The 23,768-nt window shown below is 44.3% G+C and overlaps 1 protein-coding gene across 4 annotated transcripts in view; it reads left to right on the top strand.

Moving 5' to 3' along the window:
- nfyc (nuclear transcription factor Y, gamma) overlaps nt 1-23,768 on the top strand; it is a 101,483-nt gene that overhangs the window by 49,700 nt on the left and 28,015 nt on the right. For all 4 annotated transcript variants that reach the window (XM_068011097.1, XM_068011094.1, XM_068011095.1 and 1 more), the window contains 2 exons: nt 527-622; nt 22,768-22,941. In XM_068011097.1, the coding sequence (XP_067867198.1) occupies nt 527-622; nt 22,768-22,941 (270 nt within the window). The remainder of the gene's footprint in view (nt 1-526; nt 623-22,767; nt 22,942-23,768) is intronic.

Here is a 23,768-nt window from a genome sequence, read left to right as displayed (position 1 = left end):
AAGGCCAGTACTTGGACAACTCTGTTTTCAGCTTGACATGAAAGGATTTAATTTTATGTTACTGCTGACTCAGCAGTAAAGGGTTTTAAAGTAATATAACTGTATAGGAGGGTGTCAAGCTAGCTTCTGAATTCACAGCACAAGCTTTAAGGAGCAGGGAAGTGGGTATGAGGTCCAATAACCAATCCCTTCCTTTTGACCACTCCATCATTCTCATATCTCTGACACATTTCAAACTGCTCAGTGTTTGCCTAACCCAAGTTGTGCATTCATTCTAGGAGCTAGAAGTAGATTTGCATTCTGGGGTAAAAATGAAGTGGATTTTCTATCCTGAAATGAATGTATTTTGGATGGAAATCTGAAAAGTCTGACCCCCTCCTCTCATCTGTTCCTCTCCCCTCCTGAATTGGTGCTTGCTGAGAAATTTCCCCTCCCCCTCAGACACATGCTGCCTATTACCTGTTTGTATTGCTGATTTGTGCCGTACCTGTTTCTGAAGTACTTTTTGGTGTTTCCCTCCCAACAGAGGAATGACATTGCTATGGCCATCACTAAGTTCGATCAGTTTGATTTTCTGATTGACATTGTTCCTAGAGATGAGCTCAAACCTCCAAAACGACAGGTAAGGAGAAAAAAATGAGTATTGCAGATCATCAGAAAGCTAAATCATGCACTTCCTTTTTCTCCCCAACCCCACCCCCCCTTAAGGCTGTTGGTGGCGGCTGAGTATCAGACCTGTCTTTAAGGCTGGTGATAGTGGCTGCAATGCCCTTGCCCCTTTCAAGGCTAAGGGTGATGGCTGAGTATCTTGGTCCTATCTACGAGGGATTATGTTCATTGGCTAGGGATTATGTAGTTACATTGATTATTTTTTTCAGCAAAGTGGAGCAATGCCTTTCGGTGGTAGAATGCATGAGCAAATCTTTTAAAATTTGCATTCTGTGTATTTTTGGGCATAAAAATAGAAGGGGAAAACCTGGATTTATTTTCTGATTTCATTTTGTTTATCTTTAAAAAAACATTTTTTATCAAGTTTATTCAGTACTGCTGATTTAATAGAACAAGATAATATCTTTGAGTTTTGTTGCTTGTGGGGAATTGAAAGTTCACTGAAATATTAATAATCCCTATGTGCCACGCTGTAATATTTTTAATCCTGTCTGTTAAGGCTTTGTCCTTTTAGGAGGTGATGTGGATTAATTTTTAGGATCCAAATGTAGGGGATATTTGGAGTTTCATGCGATGCTGCCCAATCACCTGTGGTTTCCTTAAGATACTTTTAAGAGGGTCTGTTCCAAACAAAGTCCATAACGTGTTTGCTTTTCTTACATTTTAGAAAACTTTTATTGTGCTTCTGCACAGTGCATTTCGGGCAAAGAAAATCCACCAAGAAAAGAGGCACAAATGAAATTCTTCGGCCATGCACCAGGCCCACATTGATTCATCGCTCCTTCAGTGTGCGTGGCAGACAGCGAATGGCTTTCACACCAGTTGCTGACTGACTTTTAGTATTTTGGCTTCAGTCTGCAGCTTTCATTAGCTGCAATTTCAGAAGGAATGGGGCATATGGAGGAGGGCGTACCGTCTCCGATGAAGTGCAGCTTGTTGGGAATGCACAGTACGACAGGACAGAAGCTGGTTAGCTGTAGGACACAGTGGAAAATGTTTGATTCTAGTAGTCAACTGTTAGGTTTTTTTAAGTGTGCTCTGTCCGTTTTTCTCCTCTGACCATTCAGTTATGTCCTGGTGCAGCGGTCATGTAAACATCTTTAACTGAAAGCTTTGCGTGATAAATACGGCTTTCAGTTGGATGTTTATGTTACCTTGTCACTAAAAATCTCTGAATATCCTTGTTTCAGTTTACTGAACCAGAATGGATTTCTTGTTCAGTCACTTTCCTCAGAAATCTTGACTCCATTATAATCTGCCTAAAATAAGCTACCTTCTCACAGAAGCACTTGGCATAGTTCTATCTGAAGAATGACACTTGGGCCTCGTGTTTTCCAGAATGACAGCTGGCTCTCATTGTGCTTGGTTGGCTAGTGGTGTTGGACTGAGGCAGTCCATTGTGGAGAAATTTCTTTTGGTCAATTTAGTTTAACTTTAATGAGCTTACATGAATGTCACTGTCACTTTGCACTTCTGCTGGTTCAGCCTTTGTGTTTTCTATTAGATCTTGACTGCATCCTCTTGTTTTAGGCTCAGACAAGAGTGGTACAGGCATGATTGACCATGGCCAGTGAGTTACTACTGACTATTTGGTTAGTTAAGAGAGGGTAGGTCTTGGACTACTGGGATTTTACACAGTGCAAGAAAGTCACTCTTTTTGGCCAGATAAGCTACGGTGTATATCTTAACAAAAGCAAAATACTATGGATGCTGGAAATCTGAAATAAAAACAGAAAGTGCTGGAAATACTCAGTAGGTCTGGCATTATCTGTGAAGAGTGAAACAAAGTTAACGTTTCAGGTCTGTGACCTTTCATCAGAACTTTCTGTGTATATCTTAATGTTGTGTTCTCACTGTTCTAGAAATGATTGGTATTTCTATATGCATTGATTGTCTGCATAGTTTCCTGGGTTTTTCTTCCACAGGGAAATATGGAAATAGCTCTTGAGGAGGGATAGGAGGTCTTGTCCCAGGCTTGCACTGTCACTGCATCAAAAGCAAAATACTGCAGATGCTGAAAAACAAATTAAAATAGAAAATGCTGGAAATGCTCAGCTGGTCACGCAGCATCTGCGGAGAGAGAAACAGAGTTAACATTTCAGGTCAATAACTTTTTATCAGAGCACTGTAGCTGCTTAGTCGCAATGTGACATTGGTGGGGGTCTATCAGAGCATCATAGAACGTTTGTGGTACAGAACGAGGCTACTTGGCCCATTGTGTCTGTGCTGGCTGGAAAAAGAAAAGCGCTTTCCTTAAGCCTAATCCCACTTGCCAGCATTTGGTCCATAGTCCTGCAGGTTACAGCACTTCAGCTGCACATCCAGGCACCTTTTTAAATGAGTTGAGGTTTTCTGCCTCTACCACCCTTTAAGGCAGTAAGTTCCATACCCCCACCACCCTCTGGGTGAAAACAGTTTTCCTCAATCTCCTCCCTAATGCTGCCAATCACTTTAAATCTATGGTTCCTAGTTACTGACCCCTCTGCTCCAGTAAATAGGCCCTTCCCATCCACTCTATCCAGGCCCCTCACAATTTTAGACATCTCAATCCGATCTTCCCTCAGTCGCCTTTTGTTCCAAGGAGAACATCCCAGCCTATCCAATCTTTCCTCATAACTGCAATTTTCCAGTCCTGGCAACAACTTCGTAAATCTCCTCTGTACCCTCTCTAGTGCAGTTACATCCTTTCTGTAATGAGGTGACCAGAATTGCACACACAAGTTGTGGCCTAGCTAATGTTTTATATAGTTCCAGCATAACCTCCCTACTCTTATATTCTATGCCTCAGCTTATAAAGGAAAGGATTCCAAATGCATTCTTAACCTCCTTATCGACCTGTCCTGCTACCTTCAGCAATCTGTGGATATACACTACAAGGTCCCTCATTCCTCTACACCTCTTTGCCTCGTTTGACCTCCAAATGCGTCATCTCACACTTCTCTGGGTTAAATTCCATTTGCCACTTTTCTGCACACCTGATCAATCCATTTATATTTTCCTGCAGTCTACAGCTATCCCCCTCGCTACCAAGCATGCAGCCAATTTTTGTGTCATCTGCAAACTTCTTGATCGTTCTCCCTATGTTTACATCCAAATGGTTAATATATACCACAAAAAGCAGAAAACTGAGTACTGAGCCCTGCAAAACCCCACTGGAAACAGCCCTCCAGTCGCAGAAACATCCGTCAACAATTACCCTTTGTTTTCTGCCACTGAGCCAATTTTGAATCCAGCTTGCTACATTCCCCTGGATCCCATGGGATTTTATTTTTTAACCAGTCTGCCATTTGAGACCTTGTCGAAAGCCTTGCTAAAATCCATGTAGACCACATCAACTGCACTACCATCATCAATCCTCCTCGTTACTTCCTCAACAAATTGAATCAAGTTAGTCAGACACTATCTTCCCTTAACAAATCCATGCTGACTATCCTTGATTAATCTGTGTCTTTCTAAGTGACAGTTTATCCTGCCTCTCAGAATAGATACCCAATAATATGCCCACTACTGAGGTTAGACTGACTGGCCTGTAATTATTTGATCTATCCTTCGCTCCTTTTTAAACATAGGTACCACGCTAGCAGACCTCCAATCCTCCGTCATCACACTTATATCCAATGAGGATGGGAAAATGATGGTCAGACCTTCTACTATTTCCTCCATGGCTTCTTTTAACAGCCTGGGATACATTTCATCTGGCCCTCGTGATTTATCTACTTTCAAGGATGCTAATCCCCTTAATACTTCCTCTCTCCCTTTATTTATCACATCCAATACTTCACACTCCTCCTGCTAAACTACAATATCTGCATCATACACCTTGCATACACAAAGTATTCATTAAGAACCATACCCACATCTTCTGTCTCCACACATGGGGCTTTTATGGGCCCTGCTCTTTCCTTAATTATCCTCTTACTCTTGATGTATTGATAAAACATCTTTGAGTTCTCCTTGAATTTACTTGCCAATATTCTTTCTTGTCCTCTCCTTTGCTTTCCTAATTTCCTTTTTGATTTCACCCCTCCACTTTCTATACTCCCCTCGGCTTTCTGTAGTATTGCGTTCTCAGTGCATTCCTTTTTTGCCTTTTCATACCCTGTAAGCTCCTTGACATCCAGGGGGCTTTGGATTTGGCTGTCCCATTATTCTTTGTTAGGACATGTTTACTCTGAACCCCCTGAATCTTCCCTTTGCCTCCCACTGCTCTGACACTGATTTACCTTCAGGTTGCTGTTTCCAGTCCACTTTTGCTAATTCACTTCTCTGTTTAGTAAAATTGGCCTTACTCCAGTTTAGAACTTTAACTCCTGTTCTATCTCTGTCCTTTTCCATAATTATGTTAAAGCTAACTGAATTATGATCACTACCACCAAAATGCTGTCCCACTGCCACTCCTTCCACCTTCCCAGCTTCATTACCTAAGACAAAGTCCATAACCATGCCCTCTCTTGTTGGACTTGCTACATACTGGCCAAAAAACTTCTCCTGAATGCACTTCAGGAATTCTGTTCCCTCCATTCCTTTCACACTAAAACTATCCCAGTTAATATTGGGATAGTTATAATCCCCTACTATTACTATCCTATTGTTTTTGCACTTCTCAGAGATTTGCGCTTCTATCTCCCTCTTGACTGTTCAGGGGTCTATAGTACACTCCCAGTAGTGTGATGGCACCTTTTTTTTTTTTGTTCCTAAGCTCAATACATATGGCCTCAATTAATGATCTTTCTAACATATCATCCCTCCTCACAGCTGTAATTGCTTCTCTAACCAAAATTACCACCCCTTCCCTTTCTATCCCCCGCTCTATATTGTCTGAAAACCCTGTAAACAGGAACACTGAGCTGCCGTTCCTATCCCTCTTTAAGCCATGTTTCTGTAGTAGCTATGATAGAAACGTGGAAGTATGATATCTGTACCCTCAGCTCATCTGCTTTATTTTCTATACTCCTTACATTGAAGTATATACCCTCGAGCATTGCCAAACTCTTCCGTCCATTTCCATTTCTGATTTTGCCCCATCTGAGTCTACCCTCAGGTTCCCATCCCCCTGCCAAACTAGTTTTAAACCTGCCCAACAGCACTAGCAAACCTCTCAGCAAGGTTATTGGTCCCAGCTCTATTGAAATGCCAAACCATCCAGCTTGTACAGGTCCCACCTCCCCCAGAACTGGTCCCAGTGTACCAGGAATCTAAAGCCCTCCCTCCTGCACCATCTATCCATCCACACGTTCATCAGCTGTAACCTTCTATTTCTATGCTGACTAGCACGTGACACTGGGAGTAATCCGGAGATTACTACCTCTGTGGTCCTGCTTTTTAATGGCTTGCCTAGCTCCTTAAAATTTCCTTTCAGGACCTCATCCCTCTTTCTATCTATGTCATTGGTACCAATGTGAACTAGGACCTCTGGCTGTACATCCTCCCCCTTAAGAATGTCCTGCAGCCACCCTGTGACATCCTTGACCCTGGCACCAGGGAGGCAACATATCATCCTGGAGTCATGTCTGCTGTTTCAGAAACGCCTGTCTGTTCCCCTAACTATCACTATTTCTCTTCCACTCTTGTTTCATCCAGCCTGTGCAGCTGAGCCAGCCGTGGTGCCCTGAACTTGGCTGTTGCTACGCAGCTCTGAGGAACCATAGCTCTCCCCAGAGTCCAAAATGGAAAACCGGTTTGTGAGCGAGATAGACTCTTTGGTCACCTGTTCCCTCTCTGTCTGCACGCTCCTAACCTGCGGTGTGACCACCTCCCTAAACGTGCCATCCACATAATCCTCAGCCTCGCGGATGCACCACAGTAACTCCAGCCGCCATTCGAATTCCGAAACACGGAGTTTCTACAGCTGGTTACACTTCCTGCAGACATGTTAGTCAAGGCCACTTGAAGTGTCCACAGCGTCCCACATACCACAGGAGGCACATTCCACTCAGCCAAGCTGCCCTGCCATACCTTAACCTTACTTTTAAATTAGTTGCTAGTAGAATGTAGAATTACAGACCCTCACTCACCAATCAGCTCCTTCTCCTGATCTCTATGTAGTTAATGGTTACTTAACTAGGCGTTCTCGTGTTTGCCATCCTGCCAAGTTAGTAGGTCACTGCAGTTGTCAAACCGATCAGGTTGGGATTCCTGCGTCATTTTTTCTGTTCAAATCTAGTCTTGTGTGTACCAGTTGGGAGGTTATTGCTAATCTAGTTCTAGTGTATGGTTTGTTAAGCTTTAGTTATAAGTGATCTCTTACCCAACCCATCTTGATGGTGTTGATTGCTGGCAGTTTATGCTGCTGTAAACATCCTTGACTGGAAGCTGTGTGGAGATGGAAGGGCTTTCAGTCAGATGTTTGCAGCTGTTGACTGCTGCTTGCTTCAGTGAATCACTGCTGCTCTGGTTGAAGATCCGTGTTGCATCGCACTATGCCACGTGTACAAAGCTGATTTTTGAAGTCTAGGTGTACTTGTCGTTTTCGAGGTGAAGGAAGACACTGCTGGCAAATAGAATAAGGTTTCTCCTGTTGTCAAACACTCCCAACTTAGCACAGCTTCAGTAAACAGTTGCCTTTTCGCTTTCTCCTTTTCCTGTCTTCCTGCCCCTTGTCCTTCACCACTTGCCCAACCCTCGACTTTTGTTCAGTATACACCAGATTCCACCGTAAGACTACCAATCACAATAGATTTGAGTGAAGATTTTATAAATCTGCCTTCTCTTGCTATATCCCAGGGCCTGGTTGATGAGGAGGAAAGGTTCTGAATTTTGCCAGTGACCAATTTCACTGGCATGCTGATAAGGGCACGTTGCAGCAGCTGTGTCTCGCACTTCACTTGGGGCAAGGAATTTGATGTGCTCTGGTGTTTCCTCAGATGTTATGGTTAAGCTCAGGAGGTCACATTATGGAAAGAACCCAGGTCCTGTCAGCACTGTCTTGGGGGTTGCTTGGAGGTGTGGAATTCTCTGACCGTGAGTGGCAGACGCTTCTCGCCAACCGAGAATCCAGAGCGAAGGAAGCCACAGAAGTAAAAGATGAGGTGTTGTAAAATTAAGAATTAGAAGCAAGGTGACACCAAGCTTGGCCACTAATTATTACTTAAACATTAACGAGTCCTTCATCTTGTTTGTGGTACAAAACTGGCAAAAAATGCCAGCTTCAATTTGAAACTCATTAAACTGTAGAATGCCCCCAGTGCCTTCCCAGCACTGAGACCCCTGTAGCACAGAACAGCACCAAAGTTGGAAAGGGTAGGAGATAATTGGAGAAGTAGTGTGGACAGCTGTGGGGCATTGTGGGTATGATCCCTAACCCAGCTAGAGCAACAATTGCTGTATCATCCTGTTGTGGTTATTTAACGAGATTGAGGAAATCACAACCAGGCAGTAGATAACCTAGTAGTCGGTATGTGACTCAGTCGGTTGCTCAGAGGTGTAATGAAATAGTGCCAGTAAATGTGTGTCAGATTATTGAAATATTAACAAGTTGCCAAGTGTAAGGCAAGAAATCAGGTTGTTAAATTTTATGGAATGTGTACAGGTGCATAAAAACCTTGGAAGTCAGTAGCAGATAGGATTCAGCAGAAATCATATAGTTATTTATGCAGCAGAAGGAGGCCATTCGTCCCCACAGAGCTATGCAGTCAGTCCCACTCCCCAATTCTATTCCTGTCGCCCTGCAAGTCTATTTATCTCAGGTGGTCATCCAACTTCCTCTTGAAGTCATTGATTGTCTCCGCTTCCACCACCCTTATGGGCAGCGAATTCCAGGTTGTTACCACCCACTGTGTAAAAAAAAAATGTTTCCTCATAGTCCCCCTGCATCTTTTACCCCAAACTTTCAACTATATGTCTGTGTCACTGATAGTTTTGTTGATGGTGACCAGCAATCTAAGGTCAGAACTGACCCAACAACAACTTGCAATTATGTAGCACCTTTCATGTAATAAAATGTCCTGAGACACTTTACAGGAACATCAGCCAAAAATTGACACCAAGTCACACAAAGAGACATTAAGGTGACAAAAAGCTTGATCAGAGGTAGGTTTTACACATTAGGCAAAGTTTAGTTTTCCACTAGCAGACAGATGGCAGACTGAGAAGTCTGTTCCTCTGACTTTCCTTAGCAGTTTGCAAGGGGGTCCCAGCCAACCGACTGCTGACTGATCAATACTGTTGTCCTCGTCCTTCTCTTCCTCTGCTGGATGTGCCTTAGCTCTGCAACTGTGTGTGAGATAGAACTTGTTGGATGGGAAATCTCCCACACCAAGTCGGAGCTGCAGTTTAGTGCCTTAAATTGATGGCCATAAAGTGAATGGATCTCTGGCTGAATTTAGGTAATTGATTTATAGCATAGGATTAGATTAAGACTTGTAGCTTTCTCTCTATATGTGGGCTTGCATTAATTTTCAAAGTCTGTCTCTAATCTTCGAAGTGTGGCTTGGCACTCCAGGCATACCTCCTTGCCAGCATTCGGCACATATGTTAAAAGAGACAATGCAGAGTTGTTTCATCCATTTTGAACTAAACTGCTTTTTATATCTGAACTTGCTGCTTTCTTAGATTTCATCAAACTATTTCCGCCTTCAGCTTGCTCCTAGGTGCAGCTAAACTCTTCAGCAAGCTGAGACTTTGAAGGGGGTCCATGTGCTAGTCTCCATTTTTGAACAGCATGTGTATTGCTAGAAGCTAGACATTCATGGGCTCTCTTGATATTAGTATCAGTGATCCAAGTGCTGGGGTTTACTCATTCACCTGCGAAGGGTGGTGAGGCGGTGGCGTAGTGGTATTGTCATTCGACTAGTAACCCAGAGACCCAGGGTATTGCTCTGGGGACATGGGTTCAAATCCCACCACAGCAGAAGGTGGAATTTGAATTCAATTAATTAATCTGGAATTAAAAAGCTAGTCTAATGATGGCCATGAAGCCATTGTTGATTGATGTAAAAACCCATATGGTTCACTAATGCCCTTTAGGGAAGGAAATCTGCTGACCTTACCTGGTCTGGCCTACATGTGACTCCAGACCAACAGCAATGCGGTTGACTCTTACACGCCCTCTGAAATGGCCTAGCAAGCCACTCAGTTGTATTTAACTGCTATGACGTCAATAAAAAAAGAATGAAACCGGACGGAACACCCGGCATCGACCTAGACACCTGAAACGACAACGGCAAACCCAGCCCTGTCGACCCTGCAATGTCCTCCTTACTAACATCTGGGGGCTTGGGAGAGCTGTCCCACAGACCAGTCAAGCAACAGCCTGACATTGTCTGTACGGTATGATTCTGTGAGTATGACTATGTCCCAGACACTGCCATCACCATCCCTGGGTATGTCCTGTCCCACCGGCAGGGCAGACTCAGCAGAGGTGACGGCACAGTGGTATACAGTCGGGAGGGAGTTGCCCTTGGAGTCCTCAACATTGACTCCGGACGTCATGAAGTCTCATGGCATCAAGCCAAGCATGGACAAGGAAACCTCATTACCATCTACCGCCCTCCCTCAGCTGATGAGTCAGTACTCCTCCATGTTGAACAGCACTTGGAGGAAGCACTGAGGGTGGCAAGGGCACATAATGTACTCTGGGTGGGGGACTTCAATGTCCATCACCAAGAGTTGCTCGGTAGCACCACTACTGACCCAGTCCTAAAGGACGTAGCTGCTAGACTGGGTATGTGGCAGGTGGTCAGGGAACCAACAAGAAGGGAAAACATACTTGACCACGTCCTCACCAATCTGCTTGCTGCAGATCACCTGTCCAGGACAGTATTGGTAGGAGTGACCACCGCACAGTCGTTGTGGAGACGAAGTCCTGCCTTCACATTGAGGATACCCTGCATCGTGTTGTGTGGCACTACCACCGTGCTAAATGGGATAGATTTTGAACAGATTTAACAATGCAAAACAGGGCATCCATGAGGCACTGTGTGCCATCAGCAGCAGCAGAATTGTACTCAACCACAATCTGTAACCTCATGACCCGGCATATTCCCCACTCTACCATTACCATCAAGCCAGGAGACCAACCCTGCTTCAATGAAGAGTGCAGAGGGCGTGCTAGGAGCAGCACCAGGCATACCTCAAAATGAGGTGTCAACCTGGTGAAGCTACAACACAGGACTATCTGCATGCCAAACTGCGTAAGCAGCATGCGATAGACAGAGCGAAGCGAACCCATAACGAACGGATCAGATTTGATCTCTGCAGTCTTGTCACATCCAATTGTGAATGGTAGTGGACAATTAAACAACTAACTGGAGGAGGTGGCTCCACAAATATCCCCATCCTCAATGATGGGGGAACCCAGCACATCAGTGCGAAAGATGAGGCTGAAGCATTTGCAACAATCTTCAGCCAGAAGTGCCGAGTTGATGATCCATCTCTGCCTCCTCCCGAAGTTCCCAGCATCACAGATGCCAGCCTTCAGCCAGTTCAGTTCACTCCGCGTGATATCAAGAAATGACTGAAGGCACTGGATACTGCCAAGCTCCTGACAATATTCTGGCAACAGTACTGAAGACCTGTGCTCTAGAACTTGTTGCACCATTAGCCAAGCTGTTCCAGTACAGCTACAACACTGGCATCTACCCTGCAATGTGGAATGGTATGTCCTGTACACACAAAGCAGGTCACGTCCAGACCGGCCAATTACCGCCCCATCAGCCTACTCTCAACCATCAGTAAATTGATGGAAGGCGTCATCAACAGTGCCATCAAGTGGCACTTGCTTAGCAATAACCTGTTCAGTGACGTTCAGTTTGGGTTCCGCCAGGCCCACTCAGTTCCTGACCTCATTACGACCTTGGTCCAAACATGGACCAAAGAGCTGAACTCGAGGTGAGGTGAGAGTGACTGCCCTTGACATCAAGGCAGCATTTGACCGAATATGGCATCAAGGAGCCCTAGCAAAACTGAGGTCAATGGGAATCGGGGGGAAAACTCTCCGCTGGTTGGAGTCATACCTAGCGCAAAGGGAAGTGGTTATGGTTGTTGAAGGTCAATCATCTGAGCTCCAGGACATCACTGCAGGAGTTCCTCAGGGTAGTGTCCTAGGCCCAACCATCTTCAGCTGCTTCATCAATGACCTTTCTTCAATCATAAGGTCAGAAGTGGGGATGTTCGCTGATGATTGCACAATGTTCAGCACCATTCGCAACTCCTCAGATATTGAAGCAGTCCGTGTAGAAGTGCAGCAAGACTTGGACAATATCCAGGCTTGGGCTGATAAGTGGCAAGTAACATTTGCACCACGCAAGTGCCAGGCAATGACCATCTCCAACAAGGGAGAATCTAACCATCTCTCCTTGACATTCAGTGGCATTACCATCACTGAATCCCCCACTATCAACATCCTAGGGGCTACCATTGACCAGAAACTGAACTGGAGTAGCCATATAAATACTGTGGCTACAAAAGCAGGTCAGAGGCTAGGAATCCTGCGGCGAGTAACTCACCACCTGACTCCCCAAAGCTTGTCCACCGTCTACAAGGCACAAGTCAGGAGTGAGATGGAATACTCTCCACTTGCCTGGATGGGTGCAGCTCCAACAACACTCAAGAAGCTCGACACTATCCAGGGCAAAGCAGCTTGCTTGATTGGCACCCCATCTACAAACATTCACTCCCTCCACCACCGACGCACAGTGGCAGCAGTGTGTACCATCTACAAGATGCACTGCAGCAACGCACCAAGGCTCCTTAGACAGTACCTTCCAAACCACGAACTCTACCAACTAGAAGGACAAGGGCTGCAAATGCATGGTAACACCACTACCTGCAAGTTCGCCTCCAAGTCTCACGCCATCCTGACTTGGAACTATGTTGCCGTTCCCTCACTATCACTGGGTCAAAATCCTGGAACCCCCTTCCTAACAGCACTGTGGGTGTACCTACCCCACCTGGACCACAGCGGTTCAAGAGGGCAGCTTGCCACCACCTTCTCAAGGGCAATTAGGAACGGGCAATAAATGCTGGCCTGGCCAGCGACGCCCACATCCCATGAATGAATAACAAAAAGTAATGCGTTCACTGTTATTTGTAAATTGCAGTTCATGTTCTACTTCTTGCTTTCTGTTTACTGATCTAGGAAAGGTCCTTTTTGTATAGTTGCACTGCAGCATATATTTTTGCTGATGACATCGATTCTTGCTGTACAGAGTCCATTTGTTGCATTGTATACCAGTAATGACACACTTTTTCCAAGGCACAGGGACTGCACTACCAGATGTGGACTTCAAGTATTAACATTTGTTCCCAGTACATAGGTCAGTTCCCAAAATTTGCCAGAGATGAAAATGTGCCAGTGGGTGTAAGGTCTAACCCCAAGTTTTACCATTTTTAGTGTAATGACTGAGATCTCTGTTACAAATTAGCAGGGATTTAGAAGGAACAACTGTCTTGCTAGCTGTATGTATCTAGTTTGATAATATGCATCGTGGTGATTTATAAACATAATCTGTAATAGTGTAATGTATTACACAAACCATCTGTGCACTTGCTGCAAACTTCTACATAATCATGCTGTTGGGTTGGAGAGTCTCAGCAGATATTACAGCAGGGATGTCTGAACTTCAGCCTCAGAATGCTGGCAGTCTGGCCTCTGAGCTCCAGACAGCTCGGAATTATTTACACTCCATATATCTTTGCCACAAAAGCAAAATACCATGGATGCTGGAAATCGGAAATAAGAACAGAAAATGCTGGAAATACTCAGGTCTGGTAGCATCTGTGGAGAGAGAAACAGTTAACGTTTCAGGTTGATGAACTTTCAGATCATAATTACTGCCCCCATTTTTTCATACAGCAGATCTTGATAATGAGTCTGCTCTTGCCATTCACACTTCCTCTAGACACATCTTTGGTTTCTTTACTTGTCGCATTACCATCTCTCGCCTTGCACTATCATCCCTTTTATCATTTAATCTCTTCCTGCCTTCCACCCGATCAGAGACCTTGTCTTTTGCCCTTTCCTCCCCTCTTCCCTTTCTCTGCCTCTGTACTAGCTTAAAAACCTGTTACATCTCTTAATATTTTCCAGTTCTGATGAAATGTTATCAACTTGAAATGTTAACCTCACTTCTCTCTCCACTGCTGAGTATTTCATGCATTTTCAATTTTTATTTCTTCTGTATTTTGCCCTGTTTGAATTTCTGTTTGAGTTGTTCACTCATTGTCAGATAATTCCTCAATCAGAACACCAAGATTTGTTAGTATCTATGGCATGAAATATATGCAAATTATTGGGAGATGGGGATTTAAACTTGTATATATCTTCCAAACTACAAACTGTGTAGTTTGGTGATCCAGTGTGTACATCTGATTTTCTTTTCACATTTTGGAGGGCCACACAAACGTGACGAGATTTTGGCTGGATTGTGGCTTTGTGCCTAACTCACACCAGATAGCACAGGGAGAGAAAATTCCCAGCTGTGCACTGGACCGGTCTGTAAACAGTGCAGCTGAGAGGGAAGTAAACTCGTGGAGTGGATGCACTTCAAGCGCAGGTTTGACCTCTTTGGATGTAGTGGTGATTTCCATATCCATTGTTGATGACTGTGCCTGTGAATGAGACTGTAGTTCAGAAAGACGCTAAAAGTAATGTGATTAGAGAGCACTTTTCTCTGTATTTCTATGTGAAAATCCTGTACAAAAGCAATCTAACCCAGAATCCCAATTCTCATGTCTGTTCAGTGAGCAATAATTTGGACTCCATGTGCTGTTGGCCTTGGCAACTTTTGTCCGTTTCCCTGGCGAGGTCACCAGAACATGCTATTGAATAAAATACATTGGGTGGGCCACATCGTCCACATGCCTGACGACAAGACTCCCAAAACAAGCTTTCTACTCTGAGCTCCGTCACGGCAAGAGGCTACCAGGAGGGCAAAGGAAAAGCTGTGGGATTTCTTAAAGCCTCCCTGAAAAAATGTGACATCTCCACTGATTCGTGAGAATCTCTTGCCTGAGACCACGCAAAATGGAGAAGCATCCGCGAAGGTGCCAGCCAGTTCGAACAATGTCGACATGCCCAGGCAGCGACCTTGCGCAAACAGCGGAAGGAGCGTTCAGAAATTTGAGCATCCCATTCACTGTCCTCACCAAGCACCACCTGTGGCGGTGTCTGCAGATCCAGAATTCGACTATTCAGTCACCTAAGGGCCCACAATTCTGGAGAGGAAGATGGTCATCCTCATTCCCGAGGGACTGAATAAGAAGATGATTGAATAAAATGTAATCTCTGGCCTATGCTGAATGAGCTGGTACCCAGCTGGGCAGAGGTAGGGACATTACAGTTAGGGAGGCTTCCTGGTTACTATGTAGTGAATGCTGCTAAATGTGGATGTATGGTGAGGAAAGCACCAGGCTGAGTAGTGTTGCCATGTTTTCCTGACTTGCTTACAGTCTCCTAACATCCTCTGACTAGTCTGAGGCATAGATTATGGCTGCTTGGATAAGTTACTGAACAGCAACTTGCATTTATACAGCACCTTTAACATAGCCTAAATATCAAAGTCAACCAGTCTTTGTGAAGTTATTAGGAATATATAGGAACCGTAGAGGGCCGCTTAGCCCCTCGAGCCTCTTTCATCATTCAATGAGGTTATGGCTGATCTACAACCGAACTCCAGATACCCGTCTTTGCCCCATATCCCTTAATACCTGTGGATAACAAAAATCTATCAATCTCTGATTCAAAACTAACAATTGATCTAGCATCAATTAATGCTTGCAGAAGACATTTCCAAACTTCTACCACCCTTTATGTGTAGAAGTGCTTCCTGATTTCACTCTGAAAGGTCTGACACTAATTTTTGGACTGCTGCATAATCTTGAACTGCCCAAGCAGCGAAATAGTTTCTTCCTATCTATTCTATCAGTTCCCCTTATTTTGAAAACTTCGATAAACCTTCTAAACTCCAGGGAATATAACCCTAGTTTGTGTAATCTCTCCTATTTTAATCCTTAGAGTCCAGAAACTTGCCAAGGCTCCTTTAACAGCACCTGCAAAACCCACAACCTTTACCACCTAGAAGGACAAGGGCAGCAGATGCATAGGAACACCACGACCTGCAAGTTCCCCTCCAAGTCACTCATCATTCTGCCAATCCTGGAACGCCCTTTCTAACAGCACTGGGGTGTACATACATTACATGGACTGCAGTGGCTCAAGAAGGTGGCTCACCACCCCTTCTCAAGGGCATTCAGAGATGGGCAATAAATGCTAGCCTTGCCAGTAATGCCCACATCAAAATTCTGGTCAATGAACAGTCCACTCCACTCCCTCCAAGGCCAGTACATCCTTCTTAAGGTGTGGTGCCTTGAACTGCTCACAGCAGTCCCTAGGTGTGGTCTAAGCAAGGCTTTGTATAATTGAAGCACAGCTTCCACCCCTTTGAATTTCAGTTCTCTAGATATATAAAGGACAGCATTCCATTAGCCTTTTTGATTTGTTTTTGTACCTGTTTGACATTTTGCTCTATTTTAATGATCAACCTCCTTCTCTGTTACTTTATCAAAAAATTCAATTAGATTAGTCAAGCATGATCTGCTTTCTACAAAGGGAGGGTTTAAACTAAATTGTCAGGGGGATGGGCACCAGTATATGTTGTCAGCCCAACTAGAAAAGGAGGCATTGTTGGGAAATGAATTGGGCCAAGTGGACCAAGTGTTTGTTGAGGAGCACTTGGGTAAGAGTGATCATCATATCATAAGGTTTTGACTAGTAATGCAGAAGAGCAAGGAACTAAATAAGGTAGAATGTCTAGATTGGAAGAGGGCTAATTTCCGCACGATGAGAAGGGATCTAGCCAGGGTAGAATAGAACCAAAGACTGACAGGAAGAGCTGTATCGGAACAATGGGTTATCTTTAAGGAGGAGATGCTTTAGGTGCAGGCTAGGTACATTCCAGCAAGGGCGAAAGGTAAGGGAACTGAAAACAGGGCTCCTTGGATGCCGAGGGAGATGGAGATTAGGATGAAACAAAAAGAGGGTGTACGGTGTATGTCAGGTGAATTCTTCAAGTGTGAACCAGGCCATATACAATAAGTTGAGAGGGGAGGTCCAATCTAGACCTTACTTCGTTCCTTGCTTTTCTGCATTTCTAGTCAAAACCTTATGATACGATGATCACTCTTATCCAAGTGCTCCTCGACAGACACTTGGTCCACTTGGCCCAACTCATTTCCCAGCGATGCATCCTTTCTAGTTGGGCTGAGAACATACTGATCAAGGAAGTTCTGCTGAACACATTTTAGAAATTTCTCTCCCTCAATACCCTTTTAATCATAAAATTGCCCCAATCGATATTTGGGTAAAGTCCCCCAATATCACAACTCCGTAGTTCTTGCACATCTCTGTGATTTCCCTGCAGATTTGCTTCTCTCTCACTCACTCATTCACTCTCATTCGCTCTCGTGCTCTCTCTATTTGGATGAGGTAAAAGAGAGAATATGAGAATAGAATGGCAGTCAACATAAATGGCAACCAAAAAGCATCATCTGGCATGTAAATAGTACGTGGCTCGTAAGAGGTGGAGTGGGGCCTATTCGGGTTAAAGAGGATAATATATGCTTAGAGGCACAGGGCAAGACTAATATAAGAGCACAAGAAACAGGAAAAGTAGGCCATATGGCCCATCAAGCCTGCTCCACTATTCAATATGATCATGACTGATCCTGGGCTTCAGTTCCATTTTACTGCCCGCTCCTCATATCCCTTGATTCCCTGCGAGACCAAATATACCTATATGAGTACTTTGTATCGGTATTCACTAAGGAGGTGGAATCTGACAAAATATTGGTATCGGCAGAGAAAGTAGAGGCAAAGGACAGGGAAACATTGAGAGGGGGGAGGTACTAAAAAGGCTGGATATGCTTTGGATAGATAAGTCACCTGGTCAGGATGACTTGCATCCCAGGTTGCTAAAGGAAGCGGAGATGGAGATAGCTGAATGGCTTGCTATAATCTTCCAATCTTTCCTGGATATGGGGGAGGTGCCAGAGGATTGGAAAGTGGCAAATGTGACGCACTCTTGTTCAAGAAAGGGTGCAAGGACAGTCCTAGCAACTACAGGTCAGTTTGTGTAACATCAATGGTGGGTAGGGTTTTAGAAACAATAATCAGAGGAAAAAAATCAACACGCTCTGAGAGGTTTCAGTTAATTAAGGATAGCCAGCATAGATTTGTCAAAGGCAGATCATGCTTGACGAATCTAATTGAATTTTTTGATGAAGTAATAGTGAAGGTTGATGAAGTGATGCTGTTTATGTGGATTTTAAGAAAATGTTTGATGAGATACCACATGATAGGCTGGTTAACTAAATTGAGGTTCATGGAATAGGAGGGTCAGTGTCCAATTGGATAAAAAATTGGCTTAAGGACTGAAATTGACAAGTCGTAGTAAATGGTTGTTTTTCAGACAGGAGCATGGTAGACTGTGGTACCAGAAATCCAGGAAAAATGTCGAACAACACCAGAAACTCTTCATTGTATTCATTGACTTGACCAAAGCATTTGACTAAGTAAATCGTGAGACTCTGGATTGTGCTCCAAAGATTTGGATGTCCAAGAAACTTCTTCACAAACCTACAATCATGATATGACTGCAACTGTCTTGAGTGGGAGATCTGAAACGGACACCTTCAGAAACTGGACCGGTGTGAAGCGAGGCTGTATGATAGCCCAGTATTATTTACGATTTACCTGACAGTGGCTATTCACCCCATGAAAGATCACTGGCCTCTGGTGTGAGAACTAAATACTGCCCAGATGGAAAACTCGTCAACCTAAGTCGCCTCCGTGCCAAAACTAAACTGACCACCATCAACATACATGATCTACAGTTTGCTAACAGCTGCCGTGTTGTTGCTCAATCTGCAGTAGATTTGCAAGCTGCTCTCGATCTCTTCAGTTCTGCATATGAGAGTGTCTGCCTGTCCTTGAATGTTGTCAATACAAAACATATCAACCCACACCTGTTCAGCCAAATATTCCACCTCACATATACGTTGAAGGAGAGACTTTGGAATACATTGAGCACTTCCCATACCTTGGCACCCACACCTCTCAAAAGGCCACTATTGACAAGGAGATCCAACACTGGATAAGCAGCGCCAACTCGGCCTTCTACAAACTACTGCAGCGAGTGTCTAACAACAATGAACTCTGCAAGTCAACAAAAGTCCTAGTGTACAGAGCATTTGTTGTCACCACACTCCTGTATTGCCGTGAGACCGGGACACACTATCTGCGACACATAAGAGCGCTAGAGAAATTCCATCAGCAATGCCTCCACCACATCCTATGGATTCAATGGGAGGACCATCAAACAAACACTAAAGTCCTTTTCTGAAGCCAGCTCCAAGAATTCAGGCAAAACTCCTGTAAAACCAACTTTGATGGACTGGACACTGTCCGGATGGCTGAAAACCATCTCCCCCGCTAGTTCCTGTTTCCTCAACTCTTAAATGGCCAGCATTCCAGGAGAGGGTGAAGAAAATGCTTCAAGGACACTCTGAAGCTCTCTTTGAAGCACAGCAGCATTGGCATTGATGACTGGGAGGAACTTGCTACCAATCGTTCAAAATGGTGACAGCTTGTCCATCAAGCTGTATCATGCTTTGAGTCCAAACGCCTTAATGATGAGGCAGAGCAGCAGCAGAGAAGGAAAGAAAAGGAAGCAAATCCTGCATTCCAGATCCCACTACCTCATGGGACGTCCTGCCCCATGTGCCCAAAGATCTGCAGGTTGAGAATCGGCCTGTACAGTCACCTTAAGACCCATGGCAGAAACTCGCGACTTTGAGTAGACATCTTCTTCCTCGAATCTAGGAACAGCCAATGATGACAATGAGACAGTGGTGTTCCCCAAGGGTCAGTGCTGGAGCCACTGCTTTTTTTGCTATACATAAATGACTTGGATTTTGGAATACAGAGTAGAAACTCAAAATTTGCTGATGACCCCAAACCCTGGAGGTGTGGCAAACAGTGAGGATGATATGAACCACTTGCAACAGGACATAGGCTAATGGAATGGGCAAACAGGTGGCAAAAGGAATTTTATACAGAGAAGTGTGAGGTGATGCATTTTGACAGAAGGAATAGGGAGAGGCAATACAGACTTGCATGGCACAATTCTGAAGAGTGTGCAGGAACAGAGGGACCTGGGGGTGCATGTGCATTTACCTTTGAAGGTGGCAGAACATATTGAGAGAATGGTTAGTAAAGCATATGGGATCTTGGGTTTCATAAATAGGCATTGAGTACAAAAGCAAGGAAGTTGCACTGAACCTGATCACGTTCTGGTTAGGTCCCAATTGGAGTATTGCATCCAGTTCTGGTCACCACATTTTAGCAAGGATCTGAAGGTCCTTGAGAGGGTGCAGAGGAAATTTACCAGAATGGTTCCAGGGGGGAATTTTACTTGCAAGGTTAGATTGGAAAATTTGGGGTTGTTCTCCTCCTTAGTACAAAGGCGATTGAGGTGACATTTAACAAAGATGTACAAGATTATGACAGGTTTGGATAGGTTAGACTTGGAAAAACTGTTCCCTTTAACAGATGGTACAAGGACTAGGGACACAGATTGAAGGTTTTGGACAAGAGATGCAGGGGGGAATGTGAGGCAGAACTTTATTACAGAGCAGGTGGTAATGACCTGTTCCTCGCTGGCTACGAGGGTGGTGGAAGTGGAGACAATCGGTGATTTCAAAAGGAAATTGAATGTAATTTGAAGGAAATAAACTTGCAGAGTTATGGGGAGTGGAACTTGCTGGATAGCTCCATGGAGAGCCAGCATGGACTCCGTGGGCAGAATGGCCTCCTTTTGTACATCTGACATATGTTTGGACCTCCACTGTTTCAGCATCTCACCATTTAGAAAGTACCGTGTTCTATCTTTTTTAAATTCCAAAGTAGATGACCTCACATTTGCCTACATTAAAAATCTATTTGCCACAGTTTCGCCCATTCACTTAATCTATCAATATCGCTTGTACTTCTATGCTTCCATCTACACTGCTGACAATGCCACCTTTCTTTGTGACATTGGCAAATTTGGGTATGTGACTTTGTCTCATCTAAGTCGTTAATAAATATTGTGAATAGTTGAGGCCCCAACTCAGACTCTTGCGGGACACCACTAGTCACATCGTGCCATTCAGAGTACCTGCCCATTAACCCTACTTTCTGTCTGCTGGCACTCAGACAGAAGTCCATATAAATAATGTCGATAGACATTCCCCTGTCCACTACTTTAGTCAACTCTTCAAAAAGTTCAGTCAAATTCGTCAGGCATGTCCTACCCTTTACAAGAGCGTACTGGCTGTTTCTGATCAGCTGAAAATTTTCAAGATGTTCAGTCACCCTATCCTGAATTATAAACTCTGGTAATTTCCTGACAACAAATGTTAAGCGAGCTGCTTTCCCCCTCACCTTTCTTAAATAGCAGAGTGACAAGTACAATTTTCCAATCTAAAGAAACAGTTCCCAGATCAAAACCTTTGGAAAAATTACAGTTAGGGCATCTGCAATGTTCTCACCTACTTCCTTTAAAACCGTGGGAATGGAAGCAGTCTGCTCCAGGAAGTAGCCTTCAGGTGGAATGGGGAGAAAGTCAACAGTGGAGTGTTGCGGGAGGGGCGGGTGAATATTAAAGGAAATGGGAATAAAATGGACACCAGTCTTAGTTTTTAAAACGACTCCTATCTGTGGTGTTCACAGTCTGTTTTTATGAAATACTAACAAAAGATACGACTACTGGAAATGGAAATATAAACAGAAAATGGTGAAAATGCACAACAGGTGGATGAGGCAGATCAATGCTTCAGGTGAGAACCTCTGTCAGAGTTCCTCTGTCCTGGTGAAGGATCACAGAATGTTGACCTGTCCTTTTCATTCAGCTGACGTGCATTGACTGTTCTAATTTCTTTCTTGTTTTGTAACCTTTTCTCACTCTGGGTTTGAAGATCTAATGTCGGTGCTGAGGAATCACCGTTCCAACACTGTGCTCCAGTATGTGTAAACATCCTACACTCTCAGCTGTGGTCTGACTGAGCTGGGAGAGGGATGTTTGCTCATTCTGGCACAGACTGAGCAGCAACAAGCCAGCACGACACATGCAGAGGATCGTACCAGATGTGGTTAGGGGTTGTGTCAATCTCGTATCTACAGAAAGATTTTCATGGGCACTGTTAACCATGCATCACACCTTGACCTGATCTTGTTTTCTCCACCTCCAATTATATGTTCTGTTCAGGGAATGGAGTATAGTGATCAGGAGCCCTGGCAACCTTTTTTTCTCGTCATCTTAAATTCCCAGTCAAGCCCAAGGGTATTGAGGCAAATTATGCAGCCCAATTGCTACAAGGCTGAGAATTTAAAAGACCAGAGATTGACCCAGGTCCCTTCTGCTCTGTGTGGTTCATTACCAGGCTCTTTTTTTTTTAAAGAGGAAATACATTCTAAATCACCCTATAATCTTTTTGCAAAGGGTTGTCAGTACTATCATTGAGTTTCTGTGATTGCTGCATGTTTTGTTTTAAAATCCCAGGTGAGGGGTAACACTGAGACTGTGTGGAATCATGAAAGGGACTGTGTGTCATTTTTCACCACCACCCCCACCCCCACTCATGATGGGGCTGGAATAGAACTTTATGCTGTTACAATTAGGGACAGGCACAAGCTGTCTTCAAATAACAGTTAAACATGATGACAGGAGGCTGATGTCAGCCAGGGAGCTTCATGTCACCTCGCTACTGTCCAAGTGGTGCAGTCAGAATGCTGAGATTTGTGTTTGGGAATGAGAAACAGCTGGTTTAAACTGCTAACACTCTATTCTGTTGACTGTCGGAGCATGCTGTGTGAAGTGGATACTCATCAAGGTGAGAACTGTACTGGCACAGATTAAATTTGGAGCATCCCTGCTGTAAGTACAGTACCATACTACCATCTTCAGGCCAATATACTTGCTGAATTTTCTAATTTTAAGTGTCTCGGCTGAGATTAGTGTGTGTTATCCCGCTGTGGCACCACCTTAATTAACAGAGGAATAGCAAACCTCCCGCTGCCTCACCTCAGGTAGATTGACTTTGTGCTTTGCTTTTGTACAACAGGAGGAAGTCCGCCAGACAGTTCCAAGCTCAGAGCAGGTGCAATACTACTTCACATTGGCCCAGCAGCCCACAACTGTACAAGTACAGGGGCAGCAACAAGGACAGCAGGGTTCCTCTGGTAGCACAACCATCCAGCCGAGTCAGATTATCATCGGACAACCACAGCAGGGACAGGTACAGAGCTCTCCGGCTCGAAGGCGCACCTTAAAGTTTTATTTTAAAAAATTCCCACAGAGTCAAATTCTTCTAGAGGTGCTATCTCCCAAGGGTTTCTTCCCTCTGAGCAATCATATATTCATGAATACTGAATGCTCATTCCTTGTCTTGCTAGATATTCGCTTGGCCTTGAGTTATCTGGATTCCCAGGTGTTTGGGAACGAAGGCCTTGAACCCCATGTTGTGGTTATAGTGAGAAAGGATGGCTCACAGGCTAACCCCTGAGGCTAGTTCTAAAACTCTTTGTAAAGTTTGGCTCCAACCATATGACCGCTGCAAACCACAAATTGAGTTCATTATCAACATAATTCAGAACTTAAAAATAAAATGCTACAATCTGTCCTTTGCCAGACCTTTTAGAAATCCCCAACTGCAGCTTTCCCAGTGGTTCACTGGACAGCCATATGTAGTGCTGTGTTGTACAATCTGAGCTCTGCCAGTCACCTCGGCACCCCTTAGCTAGAGAATGTAAAATCATCCAGAATTCCAGCTACTGGTTTTGTGGCCAATGCTTAAAAAGTACGAGAGTGTTGAATTCAGATGATAATGCAGCTGAACTTGGATATTATTCCCATCCCTTTTCCTCCCTCCCATTCATCCCCTCACCATCCCTGGTCATGAAGTTCAATATCCAGCATACACTTGCTGATCAAGCTGAAGCGCAACGAACTGCCACTTGGATAGGGCACCAGAGGGCTGAAGACACGTGTGGAATCCTCCCCCATCAGGAGATTTAGAAAGAAGAGAGTATTGGCACAAAGCCCCTAATTGAAACAGTGTAATTG

Source organism: Heterodontus francisci, chromosome 31 (assembly GCF_036365525.1).
Source record: "Heterodontus francisci isolate sHetFra1 chromosome 31, sHetFra1.hap1, whole genome shotgun sequence".
NCBI classification, from domain to species: Eukaryota; Metazoa; Chordata; class Chondrichthyes; order Heterodontiformes; family Heterodontidae; genus Heterodontus; species Heterodontus francisci.
This window is presented reverse-complemented; position numbering and strand designations above follow the sequence as displayed.